Genomic DNA, 21,468 nt, shown 5'->3' on the forward strand with positions numbered 1-21,468 from the left:
GTCTTCGGGCTCCGAGCTCGGTGAGTCAGAAGACCCGAACCAGCGGACAAGGGCTCACGAATCGCTGTGACGGAGGGGAGGACCCGATCAGGCCTGCCCTCTCTCTCTCTCTCTCTCTCTCTCTCTCTCTCTCTCTCCCCCCCTCCCACCCGCGTTTCCTCTCTCTCTCTACCTCCTCCTCCTCCTCCTCCTCCTCCTCTTTCCCAAACCTTCCCGGATCTTTCGGGCTGGTGTCGGCATCGCGTCGGGAAAGAAGTCTCCCCTGTTTTGGTTGGTGGGCTTGCGCGCGTCTTTCCTTTTGCGCCGGGATCCGCCGGAGGGAAAGAGAAGGGAAAAGAAACCTTCAGCACCTTGGACAGCGCACGCGAGCAAACAACATGGCTCCGATTACAGCCAGCAGAGAAGAATTTGGTAAGAAAGATATATATATATATATATATTATTTAAAAAATATTTTTTTAAAGAGAGAAATGACAAAAATGCGAATCCAGGTGGGTTTCATTCCTGTCCCCCCCCCCCTCCCCACTTCTCAAGCAAAGTAGATGACTCTGCCATTTTGGGCTCCTTGGGGACTTTCGACCCTTGGAAGCGTCAGGCGTGTTTCCACTTTGAGCTTGGAAGATGGCTTGTCTTCGCCTCCCTTTCCAAGCATCTATGGGAAGATGGGTGGATTGGGCAAAAGTTTGCGCTTCCTCCTCCTCCTCTTTCTCTTCTGCTGCTTTTAGACTGTTCAGATTATTCCTTCTTCATCCTTCGGTCTTCCTTCTCCCGATGTTGCGAACAGAATATAAGGACCGGGGAGGAAGGTAAGGGGGGTTTGAGGACAGAGAAAAGATGGATTTGCCTCGATCTTTGTTAGAAGGAAGCCGTGATCGAGACGAGGATGAGTCATTTCAAACCTCTACTCTACATGCTCTCGGAAAAATGGTCATAATCGCTTCTGTTCGTACAAGGGTAGCTACCAGACACTTAAAAAAAGATTAGTCATCCATCTCAACATTCATATCGCTGTGCCTTTCTACCTCTCCTCTAAGCAGATGTCTGTTTGCCTCTTGTCATAAGTGTTGTTTCTTGGATAATAATGCCCATAAAGTGTTACCTCATGCTTTTAACTCAGTGCAAGATTTCAGAAAGAAACTTAAAGTGGCTGCTTTGGCTCTGAAAACCTGAAAATCAGAACAAAATCATTGGTATTTCTCCTCTGCTGGAATGCTGAATAAATAACCTTTTTTTTTTTTTTTTGACCAAGAGAAAAATGCATACCTACATAGGTTTCTTTTTTCAGATATTTAAGTGTGGGGTAGATGAGTGAGTGAACATTGTCTCATTGATTGTCTTTGCCATGAAATGCTCTCGGGGTACCACCTATAACACATAGTATTGTGTTATAAACTCCTGATGGCCTCATTTTAAACTCCTGATGGCTTCTTTTGGGACAATGGGATCATTCCTAAGCAACATATGTTATTGCTTCCATCCCTGGGTCAAGTCATTCTTTTGGCTTTCCATGAAAATAAATCAGTTCAATGTTGACTTTGGTTTGCATGCAGAGAATGTGGAAGGGGGTCTTTTCACATTGACACTCTTGAAATCTGCCTTGCTCTTTTTTCCTGATAGCTCGTAGAATCTCAAGTCAGCATCTCGTTCTCACGCAGATGTTAGAATACCTAGGTGATCCTAGGAAAACAGCATCACAGCAGATGGTGTTCCCACTGGCGGTTAGGAGACAGCACGATGAGTTGGGATTTCTTCTTGGTCCATCCCCTCATAGATGCTTCTAATTTCATTTGCGACAGCTTGCTCACCTCGTAATTGACTTTGGGAAGATAATTAATACCTGTAACTTTCTCCCAGGAACAATCCGCTGGGTGCCGGCTTCTAAACAGTACTTGCAAACACATTGGTTGACAATTAAAACCCGTTCAAGGGAGGTAATACCCACCTGAACTTCCTTGTAAGCATTTTATGGAGATGCCATTCCCTCACTGCTGATAAGTTGTCCCTCAACTGGAAGAGATGTTAAAAAGGGGGCGTGTGAAGGGAGTTAGTGACATAGAAAGAGGCTACAATGGAACTGACCCAGCGTCTTATCCCAAAGCAACATTTCCTGCAGACTAACGTACAACCATGAGTTGTCTTCTCATTGATCAACCCTAATCAAAAATGGGAAAGTCCTCTCCTCAAAAGACCAGAAAACCCTCATGCCAGAAGGGGATGCTTCCAAAAAATGACAATGGTTCATGCTCAACCCTTTTAATGCTTGCTTAGTAGGTCCATTCATTGTCTCATAATTTTAACAGAGGGGTGAGTCTGTTACTCTTCCCCCACTCAAAAGCGGAGTCCTTCTCTCCAATAAGAATCGTCAAGGACAGCATCCACTTCTCCTTTCCAGAAAATCCCCTGGCCAGAAAGAATACAGCACACGTTTTCTTGCATACCTGTCCCCACGCATGAAAGACGCACTTCTTTTCTGCATCAATATTTCATGCATTCCCATTTTGCTAGGAGAAGGTAGACTTTCGTTCAGATTGCTGTTGCCAGTGCCTGGCACTTAAACTTGCTCGGAAATGTTACTTATGGGCAGAATTGGATTTCCAATTAGTGGCATTCATTTGGCCCTGTGCTGCTTACTCATGAAATGCTAATGATCTCCTCGGTGTCCCACTTTTATCCGTACTCCAGATGTCATTGCAGCTTCCATGCTGTTTTCCCTATTGCTGTCTAGAATGTGGGCTGTTTTCTCTGAGTAATGGAGAAGGGGAAAAAAATCATAGTTACTGTGCTTGTAGAAATAGAGACTAAATCCTTGTTCTTTAGGCACCTACGTTGCCGGAGACTTCTGAAAAGTCTCATCGGTTTCTCCTTCAATTAGAAAAGAAAATATAAACCATGCATATAAAAGATAATGAAATAACGGTGGAAAAATAATTATATATTATCTATATTAACACTCAGCTTCATATCAGTATGCCAGACTGGTGGAAAAGCTCATAAAAGTTAACATTTTCGTGCTGTATTGTAATCTCTTCTATAAAAGGTTTGTATAAAGATGAAGCTCCTTGAACATAAGGGACAAAGCAAAGACTGGTGTGAAAGTGAACATTATAGGAATAATATATTTCAAATCTTTTTTTTTTTTAATCGGCCAGATGACAAGGCAAATGTGAAGGATGTTAGAGGGAATCAAACGCCTTTGTATACTTAGTGAATCCATAACTTCATCTAGGAAACCCACAAAATTTAATTGCTCCAGGCTGTTTGTTGCAATCATGATAGCTAAACTCTATTTCTTTCCATCATGCATGCATCTGGAGAAAAATCTCCAGACGGAATTTTTTTTCATAGATACCTGCAGGGGGCACAAAATGAATATGCTTTCTCTTAGTATATTGTACAGTCGAATTGCTTCACTCTATCATTTTGCCGGGTTCTTGCTAAGTTAACTATCACTTGTGAGCTCTGAAGTCCACCGTTCATATGTTTGTTGACATTTGCTTTGATTTGCAGATGAAATCCCAACCGTGGTTGGGATCTTCAGCGCCTTTGGGCTGGTCTTCACTGTCTCGCTCTTTGCTTGGATCTGCTGCCAACGCAAATCTTCAAAAGCCAACAAGACTCCTCCTTATAAATTTGTCCATGTGCTGAAGGGGGTTGATATTTATCCGGAGAACCTCAACAGCAAGAAGAAGTTTGGCGCAGAGGACAAAGGGGAAGCCAAAAACAAGCCTATCATGACAAAGACGTCTCTGCATCTTGACCTGGAGAAACAAGATCTGAATGGCAACTTCCCAAAAACGATCCCTAAAGTACCAACTTCTTCAGATGTTGAGGGCTTTACTCCAAAACTCTTTCCTGAGAGGGAAAAAGATTCGGTATCTCCTGACAGCTTGAAGTCTACCACCTCAATATCTTCTGAAGAAAAGCAAGATAAATTAGGGACTCTCTTCTTCTCCCTAGAGTACAACTTCGAAAAGAAAGCTTTCATGGTGAACATCAAAGAAGCAAGGGGCTTACCAGCCATGGATGAACAATCCATGACTTCTGATCCATACATCAAAATGACAATACTGCCAGAGAAGAAGCACAAGGTGAAAACTCGAGTGCTGAGGAAAACCTTAGATCCAGCTTTTGATGAAACTTTCACCTTTTATGGAATCCCTTATACTCAAATTCAAGATCTGAGTCTCCATTTTATGATTCTGAGTTTTGACCGGTTCTCCCGCGATGATGTCATTGGAGAAGTCCTGTTTCCCTTATCAGGAATCGAGTTGTCTGAAGGAAGGATGCTGATGAACAAGGAAATCATCAAGAAAAATGTTAGGGTAATTTATCTTACTTATTCTTTCTTTTCCCCTGCCCCTCCTTAAGAAGTATTTTGAAGAGGTGAGTTGTACAAATAGTAATATCATATTGATATTTTGAAGAAATGAATGAACTAAACATTCTAAACAGGTTAAAAGTATTTGTAAATCAATATTCTGTCTATGGAGATTCTCTATCAACCAGGTTAAGATAGCCCTAAGTGGCTAAGATGCTGAGCTTGTCGATTGAAAGGTCAGCAGTTCAGCGGTTCGAATCCCTAATGCCACGTAACAGGGTGAGCTCCTGTTACTTGTCCCAGCTTCTGCTAACCTAGCAGTTTGAAAGCACGTCAAAAATGCAAGTAGAAAAATAGGGACCACCTTTGGTAGGAAGGTAACAGCGTTCCGTGAGCCTTTGGCGTTTAGTCATGATGGCCACATGACCACAGAGACGTCTTCGGACAGCGCTGGCTCTTCGCCTTCGAAATAGAGATGAGCACCACCCCCTAGAGTCAGGAACGACTAGCACATATGTGCGAGGGGAAACTTTACCTTTTTAAAGGTGCTTTACCAAAAGACAACTGGACTTTTTCGGGGGGGGGGGGGTTTCATTGAAAATGTTTCAAGGAAAATGTCCAGTTTTGCAGATGAGAAGTGAAACGTTTTCAAGGGCAAAAAACAAAAAAACAAGACTGTCCAATTTTGGAAAAGCACTTTTGGAGTAAACCAATATTCTCTTTTCACTTATATCAGGCCAGGCAAGAAAGGAAACGATTTATAATACAATAACTCTTGACTGAATCTAAGTCTCACTTTCCCGATTCCTGCTTAGAATTGAGCGCACGTGTTTGGGCATTTAAGATAACAAACCCACTTTCAGAGTTGTGTACAACATAGTGGGATAAGCCATGTCTTCGAATATTACAAGGTGTTTTAAATGAGCCAGACCACAGGTCGATGTCAATGGCAGCAGCTCTTCAAGGGATTGTAGGGATCCAACCTGTAGTTAATGATTCATCCTCCCTGTAGTTAAAACTTAGTTTGATGACCCTCTGTGCTGACTAACAGGAATAGACCCTGCAACGAGCCAAATTCAGTATAGGAACTTGCATCAGCACAAAAGAAAAAAAAACCCCACAGGACATATTTTGTGTTATCAGCATCAAGGCATCGAACTCAACTCATCACAATAGAGCAGCTCTCTTATGCTCTGATTGATTAGAGTACGGCGGCCATAATGCTGAACTGTTTAATAGCGCTAAGAGTGGGCTCACAGATTTGGCAGGATCAGCAATAATTCGGACATAACTCACGCTGGTGACAGGATAAAGGAAATAATCTACCGGCTGAGTTTTACGAGCCTCCTTTGTAAGACAAACTCATTTCACAGGCGGCGAACTGGGAGAAACCTTGGTTCCTTCTCAAGCATAGTGTAGCAATCAAAGCCCAAAGACATAAGTCAATAGTTTACGAGCCTTGACAGGAACAAGAAATTAGACAACAATCCGCAGGACAGCTGTGGACTGTTGATTAAACTCTATCAAGAGGTAATCAGATCAACTGCTTTCTTCCACTGACACAGTGGAATGTTCATATTTTATTTGTGATTAAAAATATTGGAAGGAAAAAAAAAAACCTAATTATAGACACCGTCCAGGGAATGGGCTAGATCAGTGATGGCGAACCTATGGCACGTGTTCCAGAGGTGGCACACAGAGCCAGCTGCTCTTCTGGTTTCTGGTGTGCCAGCTGGTCTTCATGGTGAAAACGCCCTGAAAATGCCCCAAAAGGAGTCTGAGAACGGCCCGAAAATGGCCTGAAAACAGCCCAGAAAACAGCCCGGAAAATGGCCTGAAATGGCCTGAAAACAGCCTGAAAAATGCCAAATAATAGGCATGTGTGTGCTGGTCAGCTGGTCTTCAGGTTTCTGGTGCTCTGGTGCGCACACATGCCCACACATGCACGCACGTTGTGGTTTGGGCACTCGGTGCTGAAAAGGTTCGACATCACTGGTCTAGGTACATCTCTTATCAAACAATAAAGCATGATAACAGAATAAGCACTCATGCCCTCGTCACTTCCCGCCTGGACTACTGCAATGCTCTCTACATGGGGCTCCCCTTGAGGAGCACCTGGAGGCTCCAACTGGTCCAGAATGCAGCCGCGCGGGTACTTATGGGGGCGATATGGCGCTCCCATGTAACACCTCTCCTGCGCGAGCTGCATTGGCTTCCAGTGGTCTTCTGGGTGCGCTTCAAGGTACTGGCTCTCATCTTCAAAGCGCTCCATGGCTTAGGGTCCGGTTATTTACGAGACCACCTTCTGCCACTGATAACCTCCCACTGGCCAACACGCTCCCACAGAGAGGGCCTCCTCAGGGTGCCGTCGGTCAGGCAATATCGACTGGTGACCTCCCTGGGGAAGAGCCCTCTGGAATGAGCTACCCCCAGGGATACAACTGATCCCGGACCTCCGAACCTTTCACCGGGCTCTGAAAACGCTTCTATTTCAGCAAGCTTAAAATTTTTATTGGTGAATTTTATGGGTAAGGGGTTTTAAATTGGGGAAAGCCATTAGGGATTTAATTTTGTTTTAAATGTATTTTAATGTTTATATTGTATGTTTTTTAATCTTGGCTGTTCACCGCCCCGAGTCCTTCGGGAGAGGGGGCGGTATAAAAATTTTAAAAATAAATAAATAAATAAATAAATAAATAAATAAATAAATAAATAAATAAATAAATAAATAAATGAGTGAGTTGGAAGGGACTTGGAGGACTTCTAGTCCAAGCCCCTGCTTAGGCAGGAAACCCTGCACCATTTCAGACAAATGGTTGTCCACTTTCTTCTTAAAAACCTCCAGTGATGGAGCACCCACGACTCCTGGAGACAAGTTGTTCCACTGATTCATTGTTTTAACTGTCAGGAAATTTCTCCTTCGTTCTAGGTTTCTTCTCTCCTTGATTCGTTTCCATCCATTGCTTCTTCTGGTGCTTTGGAGAATAGTTTGCCTCCCTCTTCTTTATGCCAACCCTTTAGATGTTGGAACACTGCTATCATGTCACCCCTTCTTTTCATTAAACTAGACATACCCAATTTCAGCAACCATTCTTTATATGCTTTATCCTCCAGTCCCTTAATCATCTTTGTTGCCCTTCTCTGCACTCTTTCTAGAATCTCCACATCTTTTTTACATCGTGGTGACCAAAACTGAATGCAGGATTCCAAGTGTGGCCTTACCAAGACATAATAAAGAGATATTAACACTTCACGTGATCTTGATTCTATCCCTCTGTTGATGCAGCCTAGAAGTGTGTTGGCCTTTTTGGCAGCTGCAGCACACGGCTGGCTCATATTTAAATGGTTGTCCACTAGGACTCTAAGATCCCTCTCACAGTTATTACTATTGAGCGAGGTATCAGCTATCCTATACCTGTTTTTTTCTTGCCTAAATGTAGAACTTTAATTTTTTTCACCGTTAAATTTCAATGTTCAATTCTTCTGTATCTTACGCCTATCTTCTGCAGTGTTGGCTATTCCTGCCAATTTGGTGTCATCTGCAAATTTGATAAGTTCCTCATCCATCCCCTTGTCCAAATTATTGATGAAGAGATTGAAGAGTACTGGGCCTAAGACAGAGCCTTGTGCTACCCCATTGCATGCTTCCCTCCATGTAGATGCAGTTCCATTGAGTACTACATGTTGTCACCTACACATTAGAAATTACAGAATACTCTATGAATTGTAATAATGAGTATCACCACCCATGCAAATGCCACACAAATCTTAAACACATTCAGGACAGGATGAGGAATCAAAACTCAGCATACTTTACCCTCTTTTCCCTTCCTGAGTATCAAAGGAATATTTGCTAAACAAACTCCCCCGCTAAATTCTAGATCTATAACGAGAACATCTATAAGCGTTCAAAATGAAAACGGTATAAGGTATAGCCTTTTCTTTTTAAAGTCTTATAGATGTTCTCATTATAGATCTAGGCAAGGGTGGGCTTCAAAAATTTTAGCAAGAGGTTCTCTGCCCGGTTGCTGGGTGGGCATGGCCAATGTGGGCGTGGCTTGTTGGCCTCCTGCACTATAGCAGGGGGGACATTTTTGCCCTCCCCAGGCTCCGGAGGTTTTTCTCGAGCCTCTGGGAGGGCGAAAATGGCCTCACAGGCTCTGGAGGCCCCTCTGTAGGCTGGAAACCGGCCCGTTTCTGGCCTTCCCAAACTTCCGGTAGGCCCATTTTTCACCCTCCCCGAGCCTCCGCGCATACCCTGCACTTACCTGCATCCAAAACGGGCCGCATGGGGACTCCTGGGAGGGGAGGGGCGGGGTGGGCGGGTCCAGCCAGGAGTGGGATTTGGGAGTTCTCCAAACCACACAGAATCTTAGTTAGAGGTTCTCCCGAACCCCTGCAAACTCCCAACAGCCCACCCTTGGATCTAGGATTTAGTGTGTGAGTTTGCTTACCAAATATAAAATATAGAAAGTAAGGGAGATGATCTTAAAGGAATTATTCAGGAACCTAGACAAAAAAACAGTCCAGAGTAATGAGATCATATTTCCAAGTGAGTCAGACAGATGCTTCCCTAATTAACTGAAATATCAGAAGGGGGAGGGAATATACCACATGCAGAATACAGAATGACAAGAGTTGGAAGAAACCTTGGAGGTCTTCCTTTACTTGAGCAGGAGATCCCATACTTCAGACTCCATTTTTGTAGTCTATCTCACTTAATTGTTGTTTCAGTCTTCCTGGGCACTCGATTTCCTGGTCCGGTCTACCTACTGGGGCTCAAGACAGGTCATTCTGCAATAAAAAACTAAGAGTATTATTAGTTTGGAAAGCATAGTTTAATAAAATAAAAATAAATAAATAAATATCTGGTTTTTAAAATAGATTTTAACTAATCTCAACGGGTGACAGTACATGGCTTATTTTGTTGGAGCTGAGCTTGATAAGAGACCTCTATTAAATACCAACATTATATGCTTGAGTGAGATGTTGAAATTATATTTTGAGGAAGGCAATGTTAAACCACTTTAATGCTTTTGGGAAACCATTTCAGAATAACAGAATAAAAGAGTTAGAAGGGATTTTGGATGTCTTCTCATCCAATACCCTCCTTAAGCAAGAAACCCTATACCACCACCCTCTTATCTCCCTCTCTTCTTCTCTCCCTCCCTCCCTCCTTCCCTCTATCACACTCACACATACACACATACCCACCCACCCACCTATCCATCCATGCATCCATCCATCATCTATCTATCTATCTATCTATCTATCTATCTATCTATCTATCTATCTATGACAGGAGTCCAGGCAATTCAAATGAATATAGGTTGATTGCATGCTAATGCTCTCTACAAGAATCTGAACTACTAAAGGAAATTGGCAGTAGATAAAAGTCAATGGGTGGGCTGGACTTAGATCTCTTATGGGTGTGAAGGGACTTGAGACTGATGATGTGTTTGACCCCTCCCTTGGGCTCAGCCTGGTCATCTCCTACAATCTATCTTCTCCCTCCTTCCCTCCCTCCCTCTCCCTCTCCCTCTCATCTATCTCTATCTATCTATCTATCTATCTATCTATCTATCTATCTATCTATCTATCTATCTATCTAATCGCTATCTCTATCTCTATCTCTATCTACCTATCTATCTTTCTATCTTTCTATCTATCTTTCTATCCATCCATCCATCCATCCATCCATCCATCCATCCATCCATCCATCTTATCTAATCTCTATCTCTATCTCTATCTCTATCTCTATCTCTATCTCTATCTCTATCTCTATCTCTATCTCTATCTATCCCTTTCTATCTCTATCTCTATCTCTATCTCTATCTCTATCTCTATCTCTATCTCTATCTCTATCTCTATCTCTATCTCTATCTCTATCTCTATCTCTATCTCTATCTCTATCTATCTTTCTATCTATCTTTCTATCTATCTTTCTATCCATCCATGCATGCATCCATCCATGCATCCATGCATCCATGCATCCATCCATGCATCCATCCATCCATCCATCCATCCATCCATCCATCTATCATCTATCTATCTATCTATCTATCTATCTATCTATCTATCTATCTAATCGCTATCTCTATCTCTATCTCTATCTACCTATCTTTCTATCTATCTTTCCATCCATCCATCCATCCATCCATCCATCCATCCATCCATCTTATCTAATCTCTATCTCTATCTCTATCTCTATCTCTCTCTCTATCTCTATCTCTATCTCTATCTCTATCTCTATCTCTCTCTCTATCTCTATCTCTATCTCTATCTCTATCTATCTATCTATCTTTCTATCTATCTATCTTTCTATCTATCTTTCTATCCATCCATGCATCCATGCATCCATGCATCCATGCATCCATCCATGCATCCATCCATCCATCCATCCATCCATCCATCATCTATCTATCTATCTATCTATCTATCTATCTATCTATCTATCTATCTATCTATCCATCCATCCATCCATCTATTTCTCTGACTGTCATCTCAGCTATGCATGTTGACAAAGAGATGATATTTCCATAGACTATAGGACTAAACTCAAATTCTGGGTCATTTGAGCCAGATGGCATCATCCATTTACTGATGGAATTTTACGGAAAACTCAATACTACCTTCTAAAGAATAGCCCAATATTAAAAGGATTGCCAAAGCTGAGTTGGCTGTTGGAGTGGGTTTAGAAGGAGAAAAGAGCAAAGCATTCTGGGTAGGGTCTTGATATCGAGAAAAGGATAGAATTTGCTGGGGACCCGAACACCTCATCTATTAGAACATGACTTTATCATATGCTAAATTTGTACTGAGCACTTCTGCCTGATATTATCTGTGGGTGTGGCCAAAGGAGTGTCAGAGTGACAATAGCATCATCGTAGCATTGCCATATAAGCCCCGCCTCTTTTTGATGGGCATCATGACATTGCATGCATGCTCCAAAGTTGCAGTGAGATGCAACGATGTATTGCTGTAGCGTTAAAGATGCATGAAAAGTCACATCCAGTACATCTTCAACTTGCCATGGTGCCTCCCTTAGGATTTTATCTTGACTTATTTTCCTTCTTCCTAAATTGGTACGTGGCAAAGTAAGAAAAATAGGCTTGTAAATTGCAATTGTAGTCAGTCACCTAGGCAGATCAATACACATCTGTTGTAGCAGCCTTGTTTATGCACCATATTTTCATCCTTTAATCGTTCCATCCTAACTTTAAGGTATGAATTTCACCCTCGGAGAAGCACGGTATTTAAGATGAGGCTGATCAAAGCGAAAGGAGTATCTCTAACGATTAATGAACGTTGGGTGATTATCAGTTGATTCTGCTGTGCCTGATGATTAGTGGATATTCCTGCTTGAACATGCATATGAGAACACAGAATATTAGTTTAACTGTGTTGATCTAAATGATTAATGGGTTTTGCTAAATCATTAACTACCCAATGTTGCATTCTTGAGAATTCTCAGCCAATGTTGGGAAAACTACTACCTGTCTGGGCAGAAATATTTCAAAATATACTGCTACTGGAGTTGCTGAAGTTTATTTTCTGCTAAATCATCATTTATACTAGCCAAAATGTTATGAATTGAGTTAATTGAGATTAGGGGTGGGCTTCAAAAATTTTAGCAAGGGGTTCTCTGCCTGGTTGCTGAGTGGGCGTGGCCATGGTGGGCATGGCCTAGTTGACCTCCTGCACCATGGTGGGGGGGGTTCTCCCTCCCCGGGCTCTGGAGGCTTTTTTTGAGCCTCCAGGAGTGCAAAAATGGCTTCCCTAGGCTCCGGAGGCCTCCTGAACTTCCAGTAGGCCCATTTTTCACCCTCCCCGAGCCTCTGCATGCACCCTGCACTTACCTGCATCCAAAATGGGCTATGTGGGGACTCCCGGGAGGGGCGAGTTGGGCAGGGCGGGGACATCCAGGAGTGGGATTTGGGGGTTCTCTGAACTGCACAGAATCTTAGCTAGAGGTTCTCCCGAACCCCTGCGAACCCCCAGCAGCCTACCCCTGTTTGGCATGCCAAAATCGTCCTCAGACAAAAATTAGTATCAATACATTGTCTTCATCAATAGTGGAATATATAAACTAATATATAAATGAGAGCAAACACCACTCCCTTCTAGCACTGATGATGTTACCTAGATGGGTAATGAAATGTCTGGAAAAAAACAACCTAGCTCAGTGAACACCAAGTATCCTGCAGGTCAACCCTGAGCTACAAATATTGTCATAAATCATCAATCAATCGATCAATCAATCAATCAATACAGTATATTCTGCCTTCCAGTAAATCCAATGACAAAAACTTTGATTGTAATGGCTTTGAATATTGCCTATTATTGCCATGGATACAATCGATAGAATCTGCTAATTCTCTAGCACAAATTCCCAGTAGTCCATTAAACTTCAGTTGGCCAATCAAAAGAAGCAGCATCCTAAAAGATGCAGGCATCGGTTTTATTATTATCATCAGGAGTTCTGGCTCCAATTCTAAATATTTTCTTTGCCCCACTGAATTGCACATGGTTTATGACCAGATCAATATCTTTGATATCAAGGTTGCAAATCAGCTTGGAAATATCTTCAGCTTTAAGTGGCAGCCCATTTCCTATTAAAATCCCAAATCTAATACATGTTTCAAAGCTCAGGCAACCAATATCCCGACTTGAGGACCTGCCAGTATATTGACTTTGGGATAATTGCTTTCAAAAGATCAAGCATCAAATCAAATTGCTTCGATGTGTAGCAAACAATATTCCCATCTAGAGTGTTTTATGGCTTTTAATCCATTTCTGACCTGAAGAGATGAAGCTTGCTTGGCTTACATTTCCCGGCTTATATATTTTGTTCCCACAAGGTGACCATATTATTTTCTGTAAAATCTGATTTGTAGCTGATATTTTCTTGGGTCCATTGACATGTTAATTCATCGCCTATTATTTGCGACGACATTTGGAGAGATTGGTTCCGATGTTTTGTTCTGTAATGGAGGGTTGGAAGTTATCATTTCATTTTCTCAAGACAACAGAACAGCAGAATAAGACAGGAGGAAGAGACCCTGGAATTCTTCTAGTCCAACCCAGGGGTGCTATTCAGCAGGTTCTGACAGGTTCTGGAGAACCGGTAGCGGAAATTTTGAGTAGTTCAGAGAACCGGCAAATACCACCTTTGGCTGGCTCCAGAGTGGGGGTGGGAATGGAGATTTTGCAATATCCTTCCCCCAAGAGTGGGGTGGGAATGGAGATTTAGCAGTATCCTTCCCCTGCCATGCCCACAAAGCCACGCCCACCAAGTCACACCACACCCACCAAGCCACGCCCATAGAACCAGTAGGAAAAAAATTTGAATTCCACCAAGCAGGAGACCTTGGCCTATACCATTTCAGACAAACACACACAATTTCTGGAGGTAAGCTGTTCCACTTATTAATCGTTCTCTCTGTCAGGAACTAAGTTCTAGATTGCTTCCCTCCCTGTTTAGTTTCCGTCCATTGCTTCTTGTCCTTCCTTCTGGTATTTTGGAGAATAGATTGACCCCCCTCTTTTTTGTAGCAGCCCCTCAAATATTGGAACACTGCTATCATGTCTCCCCTTGTCCTTCTTTTCACTAGAGTAGGCATATCCAATTCCTCCAGCCCCCTAATCATTATTATTGCTCTTCTCTGCACTCTTTACAGAGTCTCAACCAGGGGTGAAATGCTCCCGGTTCGGACCGGATCGCCTGATCCGGTAGCGATGGAGGTGGGTGGTTCGGAGAACCAGTAGCAAAAATCCCTGCCCCCCCCATGCCCAGCTGAGCCGTGCGATCATCAGAGGCTTTTTTTCTTTTAAACGGCTCTGACAATCCCAGCTGAGTTGCCTTGATCGGCAGAGGGTTTTTAACCCTCTGCTGAACAAGGCAACTCAGCTGGGATCATCAGAATCATTTTTTTAAATGCCTCTGACGATCCAAGCTCTGATGATCCCAGCTGAGTTGCTTGATCGGCAGAGGGTGACGATCAGTCAACTCAGCTGGGATCGTCAGAGACATTTGAAAGCATTTTTTTACAACCTCTTCACCAAAGAGGTTGTAGAAAAAATGGTTTTAAAAGTTAAAAAAAATTGGCCACACCCACCCAGTCACATTACCCCCCCCCACCAAGCCACACCCACAGAACCGGTAGTAACAAATTTTAGATTTCACCCCTGGTCTCAACATCTTTTGAACAACATCTGGATGCAGTATTCCTGGTGTGGTCTTACTAAGGCTTTATAAAGCAGCATTAATGCTTCATCTGATTTTGGTTCTACAGTATCCCTCTATTAATGCGGCCTAGGATGGTATTGGCTCACTCACCGAGTGATATTGTCAATGTTTTGAAATATGAGTTTCAGGTAACAGTTTTCTGTCTGATTTAGGGAGTTTCAGAATTATATCGCAGTTAAGTGAGTGAAAGGAGTTAAAGGTGGCTCAAATATATAAAATATGAGTGAGTATTCAAAGTTAAATGATGCATCATAGCCATCTGGTGAAATCTAAAGGTCTGAACAGGTAGTTTTCAAGTTACAACCATTTGCTTCATGATCGTTCAAAATTCGATAAGGATTTATAGAATTGTGGCTGCACAATGATTCCAAATTGATGATGCACTTAACCCCACCTTCTTGCTCAGTCTGCTCGTCTCCTACATGCACACTATTATAGAAAGGTTCCCTCCATACACACACACACACACACACACACACACACACACACACACACACACACACACACACAGAGCAGTGGTGGGTTCCTCCCGGTTCAGTCCGGTTCGGCCGAGCCGATAGCGGTGACGATATGACGTCACCGAACCGGTTCTCCCCCCCCGCCCCCCACCCTCCCACCCACGTTATTCTTACCTTTTATTTGGTCCCACCCCCAATCTATTGCTGCTATCCTGAGTCCCAGCTGATGACTAGAGGGAAAAAAACTGTTTAAACTCTTGCCGCACGGCTTCAAAGGGCCGCCCTACAGCTGATCAGTGTTAAAAGCAAACAAATGAGTTGGGTCGTAAGTGCGAGGACCTTCCAGAAATGACTCTGACCAGCTAGCCACGCCCACCTAGTCACATGACCTCCAAGCCACACCCACAAAATAAGCCACGCCCACAGAACCGGTAGTAAAAAAATTTAGAACCCACCCCTGACACAGAGCTACTTCAGCTGTCATCCAACTGAGGAGGGCCTGGTTTGCTTCAAACATCTCTCTCAAATAAAACATGGCTTAAATATGACTTGGCAAGTTCTCTAAAGCCAGCTACGGTCGTTCAAAAATGTTGAATTACAAAATTATGACATTGCATACTATGTGAACCCAATCGTGGTAGCTTATTCAACAAATTGTGATTAAAATAAAAGCAGTATCAGGAAGAAAGGACTGATTGGCCCAATCCATGGTTTGAAATAAATTCCAGATTGGTCATGGTTTCTCAAGTGTTCATGTGTTGTGTCTAGTAATCAAAAAAGGGAGATAGAGATACATTAACTTAATTGGGCCAGATTTACTAGAACTAGCTTGTTCCTTTGGTTTCAGTTGTAGATTAACACATCTTGGTTTCTAGAGGATCAGACCCATGATTATCACTTTGGGTTGTTTGTAAAAATAATAAAGGTGGGATACAAACAAACAAACAAAAATAGGAAGAGATAGAGATAGAGACAGACAGACAGACAGACAGACAGACAGAGACATAGATAGATAGATAGATAGATAGATAGATAGATAGATAGATAGATAGATAGATAGATAGATAGATAGATGATGGATGGATGATGGATGGATGGATAGATAGAGATGGATGGATGGATGGATGGATGGATAGACAGACAGACAGACACATAGATAGATGGATAGATAGATGGATGGATGGATGAATGAATAGATGGATAGATAGATAGATAGATAGATAGATAGATAGATAGATAGATGATAGATAGATAGATAGATAGATAAATAGATAGATAGATAGATAGGGCTAGATAGATGGATGGATGGATGGACAGACAGACAGACAGACAGACAGGCAGGCTCAGAGACACAGAGAGACAAACAGATGGAGATTCATCCATCCATCCATTCTCCAAACTAGAAATATTTTGTTGCTAATGACAAAGTCAGTTTACAAATCGGAATATTGCAAATCTGTCAATCTCTGGATTTGAAGTAGCTCTAAGCATTACAACTTAACGAACGTATCTTTTTAATTCTGCAGAAATCTTCTGGACGTGGTGAATTGCTGATCTCACTTTGTTATCAGTCTACAACAAATACGCTGACGGTGGTTGTTTTAAAGGCAAGGCATCTACCTAAGGCTGATGTTTCGGGATTATCAGGTAATTTGAAAAGGAGACCACATGCAATGACATTGACGGATTCTCAGCTGGTGAGGACAGGGGCAGGTTGAACCTAGAAATTTACAAATAACAGAGAAGCAAATGATTTTCTGTAGATAGGAACTATCCTTGTTTTCTTGTGTTTTTTTTTTTTTGTTAAAAAAAAGAGCTGTTTTCGAAAAGGGCAGATTTATGAATTTATTTTGGGTGGCGTTATACTGTAAGCCTACTCTAATTCCCAGAGTGATAAATTCACACTAAAACCAGGTTAAGTGTGAACAGAACAATATTTTATGCCTGTGTGGGAGAAGCTAAAATGTGACATGAATTATGAAAGCCACATCCACATGCATTATTGTTCTATGTTGGCTTTGCCTATATGCTCTCATTTCCAGACCAGGGGTGGGTTCTTACTTATCTTTACTACCAGTTTGCTTCGCGTAGGCGCATGCGCAGAAGCTTCTGCACGTGTGCAGACTACCTATGATGACGTCCGGGTCAGTGGGTGGAGTCTCCCGCCAGTTTTACTAACGGTTCTTGCGAACCGGTCCAAACCGAGGGCAACCCACCACTGATTCAGACCCAGAAAATATGGGGGCTGCCAAACACCCTTAGAGATGTTGTAGGGAGGGGTGGGCTTCAACAATTTTAGCAAGGGGATCTCTGCCCGGTTGCTGGGTGGGTGTGGCCTAGTCAGCCTACTGCACCACAGCCAAGGGAAGTGTTTTTGCCCTCACCGGGCTTCAGAGGCTTTCTTTGAGCCTCTGGGAGGGCGAAAACAGCCTCCCCAGGCTCCAGAGGCCCTTGACCTTCCCAATTTTCCAGTAGGCCCATTTTTTGCCCTCCCTGACCCTCTGAACGCACCCTGCACTTACCTACATCCAAAACAGGCTGCGTGGGGACTCCTGGGAGGGGAGGGGAGGGGAGGGGTGGGCGGGGCGGGGCGGGGCCCACCAGGAGTGGGATTTGGGGGGGTTCTCCAAACTGCACAGAATCTGTTCTGTCCCTGTTCCACTCACGCACCCCCACAGACGGCCCGGAGTTAATAAGACACACGACAAAATTCTTTGAAAATAAATCTGGCAGCAACCCAGTGGCTAGCTGCCAATTCAGACTTTACTCACACAAAACAAAGATTAGACTGCCAGCATTCCGATAAAACAGGAAGAGTTTTCAACAATACAAGGATTAATCCAAATGCAGTCCGATAAAGCAGGAAAAGTCCAGTAACGCAGAGATCATGGATTATTTCTAGTTTTTGCTCATCACAAACTGAACCGGCCACCACACCCACATTTATATCCTGTGGGGTGTGGTTCAGTGACTCAGCTAATCTCTGGCACGCCTTCCCCTCTGCTGCGCACGCTTCTCCCTGCGCCTCTGGAGAGGGTCCAGCCAGCACTTATCTCCTTTGTCGCTGTCCACCTGTGGCTGCGGGGACGTGCTTGGCTCTGGCCCTATCTTTTGGCCTTCGGTGTCCTCCGGAGGCATTGCCAGAGAGGAGGGTCCTGGAGAGGGAGGCCTTGCCAACTCCTCTTCCTCACTCTCAGAGTCTGCATCTGTCGATAGCCCAGGCTCAGGCAACAGAGCCACAACAGAATCTTAGCTAGAGGTTCTCCCGAACCCCTGTGAACCGCCAGCACCCCACCCCTGGTTGTAGAGTCTGCTCTACCACAGGGGTCCCCAATCCCCAGGCCATGGCCTATTTGGAATCGGGCCATGTGAGAGGTGGGTTGACATGCATGCATGTATTCTGAGCTGCCACTCATGCGAGTGAAGCTATGTGTGCATTGTCCTGCCGCTTGTGTGGTCCAGTTCCCCTCTGCCCCCTCCCAACTGGGCCAGTTGGGGACCACTTCTCTACTATACAAAATACAATCTATTGCAGCCTCTCTCATTTGAGGTTCTGTGGAAACTTAGGGATTCATGAAAGATTGCCATGGGTTCTGCAAGAGATTAGGATTTGCCAAATCATCATCATCATCATCATCATCATCATCATCATCATCATCATCATCATCGATTTTGAACTTTGAATGCCATATAATGCTAGTTAACAGAATAACAGAATAACAGAGTTGGAAGAGATCATGGAGATCTTTTAATCCAGCCCCCTACTCAAGCAGGAGACCCTATATCATTTCAGACAAATGGTTGTCCAGTCTCTTCTTGAAAGCCTCCAATGTTGGAGCACCCACAACTTCTGGAGGCAAGCTGTTCCACTGGTTAATTTTTCTAACTCTCGGGAAATTTCTCCTTAACTCTCAGTTGATTCTCTCCTTAGTTTCCATCCATTGTTTCTTGCTCTGATGGGAATTTTTATGTGCCATGACTCAATTGCAGATATAATAACTTTAATGCATGGATTTCCAAGACCTGAACATTATTTCAAGGGTTCCTCCATGGTAAAAGGGTTCAGAAAGGCTGCTCTGTAGAATAACAATGCATATTTTTCCTTGGGTTTAGAATTTGCCTCCAGAAGTTGTGATGGGCTCCAACACTGGAGGCTTTTAAGAAGAGTTTGTACAACCATTTGTCTGAAATGGTATAAGGTTGGACTAAAAGACCTCCAAGCAGTGGTGGGCTGCGGCTGGTTCAGACCGGTTCGGGCAAACCGGTAGTTGCAACCTGCAGATGGCCCCGCCCACCAGTGCACAATCCCGTCCTATATCGTTATTGCGGAAGGCACGCATGAGCGAATTGCCATGTTGTTTGACCAGCACACATGCGCCGTACGCATTGTTGTGACTCCAACCCCGGAGCCCATCTTATCGGAGGGAGAAAACTCTGAAGGTGAAGGAGAGGAGTTGGCCAGGCCTCCCTCTCCAGGACCCTCCTCTCTGGCAATGCCTCAGGTGTCTCCCGAGGGAGAAGAGATTGGCCAGGAGCCATGTATCTCCAAACAGTCACAGTCAGACAGTGACAGAGATAAGTCTTGGCTGGATCCACGCCAGCGTCGGAGAGACAAGCGGACGCAGCAGAAAAGGAGGCGTGCCAGAAATTAAGCTGAGTCACTGGACCACACCCCACAGGGGATAAAAGGGGGTATGGTGGCAATCAGGCTCTGTGACGGACAAAACTAAACAACTAGCGAGTCGCATTGTATCTCTGAAACTATGTTATCTGCCTGCCTTGGATTTAATACGGACTGGACTTGACAATTCTTTGACAAGGTATTTGTTTTGGTTAATCGGACGGAGGAGGAACACCTCCCTCTGTGAGTAAAGTTCTTGGCAAGCAGCTACTGGGTTGCTGCCAATCCTGTTATCGGAGGAATTTATTGTCTGCAAGTTTTATTTAACCCCTGGCTGACTGTTTGTGTGCGTGTGTGAGATGGGGACAGAACACTCATGCACTCATTATCGGTGCTGGACGAACCGGTTGTTACAGTAAGTGATGCCCACTTCTGCCTCCAAGGTCCCTTCCAACTCTGTTATGCTGTTAACTGTTACCTGTTGATAAAGACTTTGAGTCCTGTATGGAAGAGGCTATGGAAGAGAAGACACATGAATGTTCCAATCCCTGAACTGACCTTATTTTTGGCAGTCTAAGTCAGGGATGTCAAACTCGATTTCTTTGAGGGCCGTATCAGGTTTGTGTTTGACCTCGGTGGGTGTGGGTGTGTCCAGGGTGGGCATGGCCAGCATGATGTCACTCATGTCGGGGTGTGCTTGTGGTGGCCCTAGTGCTCTGCCAGTGAAAACGGGCTCCTCAGCTCTGTTTTTGGCTGCAACAGCCTCCTGCAACCCTCTGCCAGTGGAAACGGAGCTCGGGGGGGGGGGCATGTGTGACCCTCCCGAGCTCCGTTTTCACTGGGAGAGTCACCACAGAGCAGTCCTTTGGTGTTTCTAGGGCAGCCCCGTGCACCAGATCTAAGGACCCCATGGGCTGGATCCGGCCCCTGGGCCTTGAGTTTGACCCCCCCCGGTCCGAGTCAACCGTTGAATGTTACTTGTCTTTCAGACCCGTATGTCAAAGTCAACCTTTACCATGCCAAGAAACGGATCTCCAAAAAGAAGACGCACGTCAAGAAGTGTACCCCCAACGCGGTGTTCAACGAACTCTTTGTCTTTGATATTCCCTGCGAGGGTCTCGAGGAGATCAGCATCGAATTCTTAGTACTGGATTCAGATAGGGGCTCCCGGAACGACATCATCGGCCGGTTAACCTTGGGGGCTTCAGCGGAAGGCACGGCGGGAGAGCATTGGAAGGAGATCTGCGAATATCCCAGGAGACAAATTGCGAAATGGCACATGCTGTGCGACGGCTAACCAAGGAAGGAGAGGGAGAAGTTGGACCTTTTCAAAGAGAAATCCCATAGGCAAGGATTCGTTTTCTTTCTTTGCAATGTATAATCACAGGCTTGTGCTCTTGGTGGGGAGGGATGGGGAAAATCTTTATTGTTATCGTTATTGTTAAGACCGGATCGAACTATCCCAACAGAAGGCAACTGACATTTTGGTTGAGGTTCTCCTCTTCCTCCTCCTCCTCCTCTTCTTCTTCTTTCTTTTTTCTTTTTTTTTTTTTTTTGCAAAAATCAAACCATCATCTTGTATCACAGGTTCCTCTTCTGCAAGAGAACACACCACTTTAGAGACACATCCAGTACTATAACCACAAATTGAAACTGGTTTCTTTCTCTATATTTTTTTTTTTAAACGAATGGATTAGGAATCTTAGATCATCGTTGTCACCTAGATGATACGACAGCCTTGTTTTGATACATGCTCGGTAGAGAAACACCTGTGTTCTTTGTAAAGTCGAAAACCATGAAGCGAATTAACGGAAAAGGACTA

General features: G+C 43.8%; 1 protein-coding gene across 1 annotated transcript; it reads left to right on the top strand.

Moving 5' to 3' along the window:
• Positions 1-377: 377 nt before the first annotated feature.
• On the top strand, positions 378-20,943 carry SYT4 (synaptotagmin 4). Its single transcript, XM_070936006.1, has 4 exons — positions 378-411; positions 3,508-4,322; positions 16,552-16,672; positions 20,636-20,943. The coding sequence occupies exons 1-4, from the start codon at positions 378-380 to the stop codon at positions 20,941-20,943; spliced, it is 1,278 nt and encodes a 425-aa protein (XP_070792107.1).
• The last annotated feature ends 525 nt before the right edge of the window (positions 20,944-21,468 follow it).

Source organism: Pituophis catenifer, unplaced genomic scaffold, assembly GCF_029215685.1.
Source record: "Pituophis catenifer annectens isolate HBS135680 unplaced genomic scaffold, rPitCat1.0.hap2 SCAF_2, whole genome shotgun sequence".
NCBI classification, from domain to species: domain Eukaryota; kingdom Metazoa; phylum Chordata; class Lepidosauria; order Squamata; family Colubridae; genus Pituophis; species Pituophis catenifer.

Excerpts from the sequence above, each read along its gene's own strand:
- SYT4 (XM_070936006.1), top strand. The coding sequence starts at position 378 with ATGGCTCCGATTACAGCCAGCAGAGAAGAATTTG. Across the intron at positions 412-3,507 it reads AGCCAGCAGAGAAGAATTTG|ATGAAATCCCAACCGTGGTT; the intron begins GTAAGAAAGATA and ends TTTGATTTGCAG. Across the intron at positions 4,323-16,551 it reads TCATCAAGAAAAATGTTAGG|AAATCTTCTGGACGTGGTGA; the intron begins GTAATTTATCTT and ends TTAATTCTGCAG.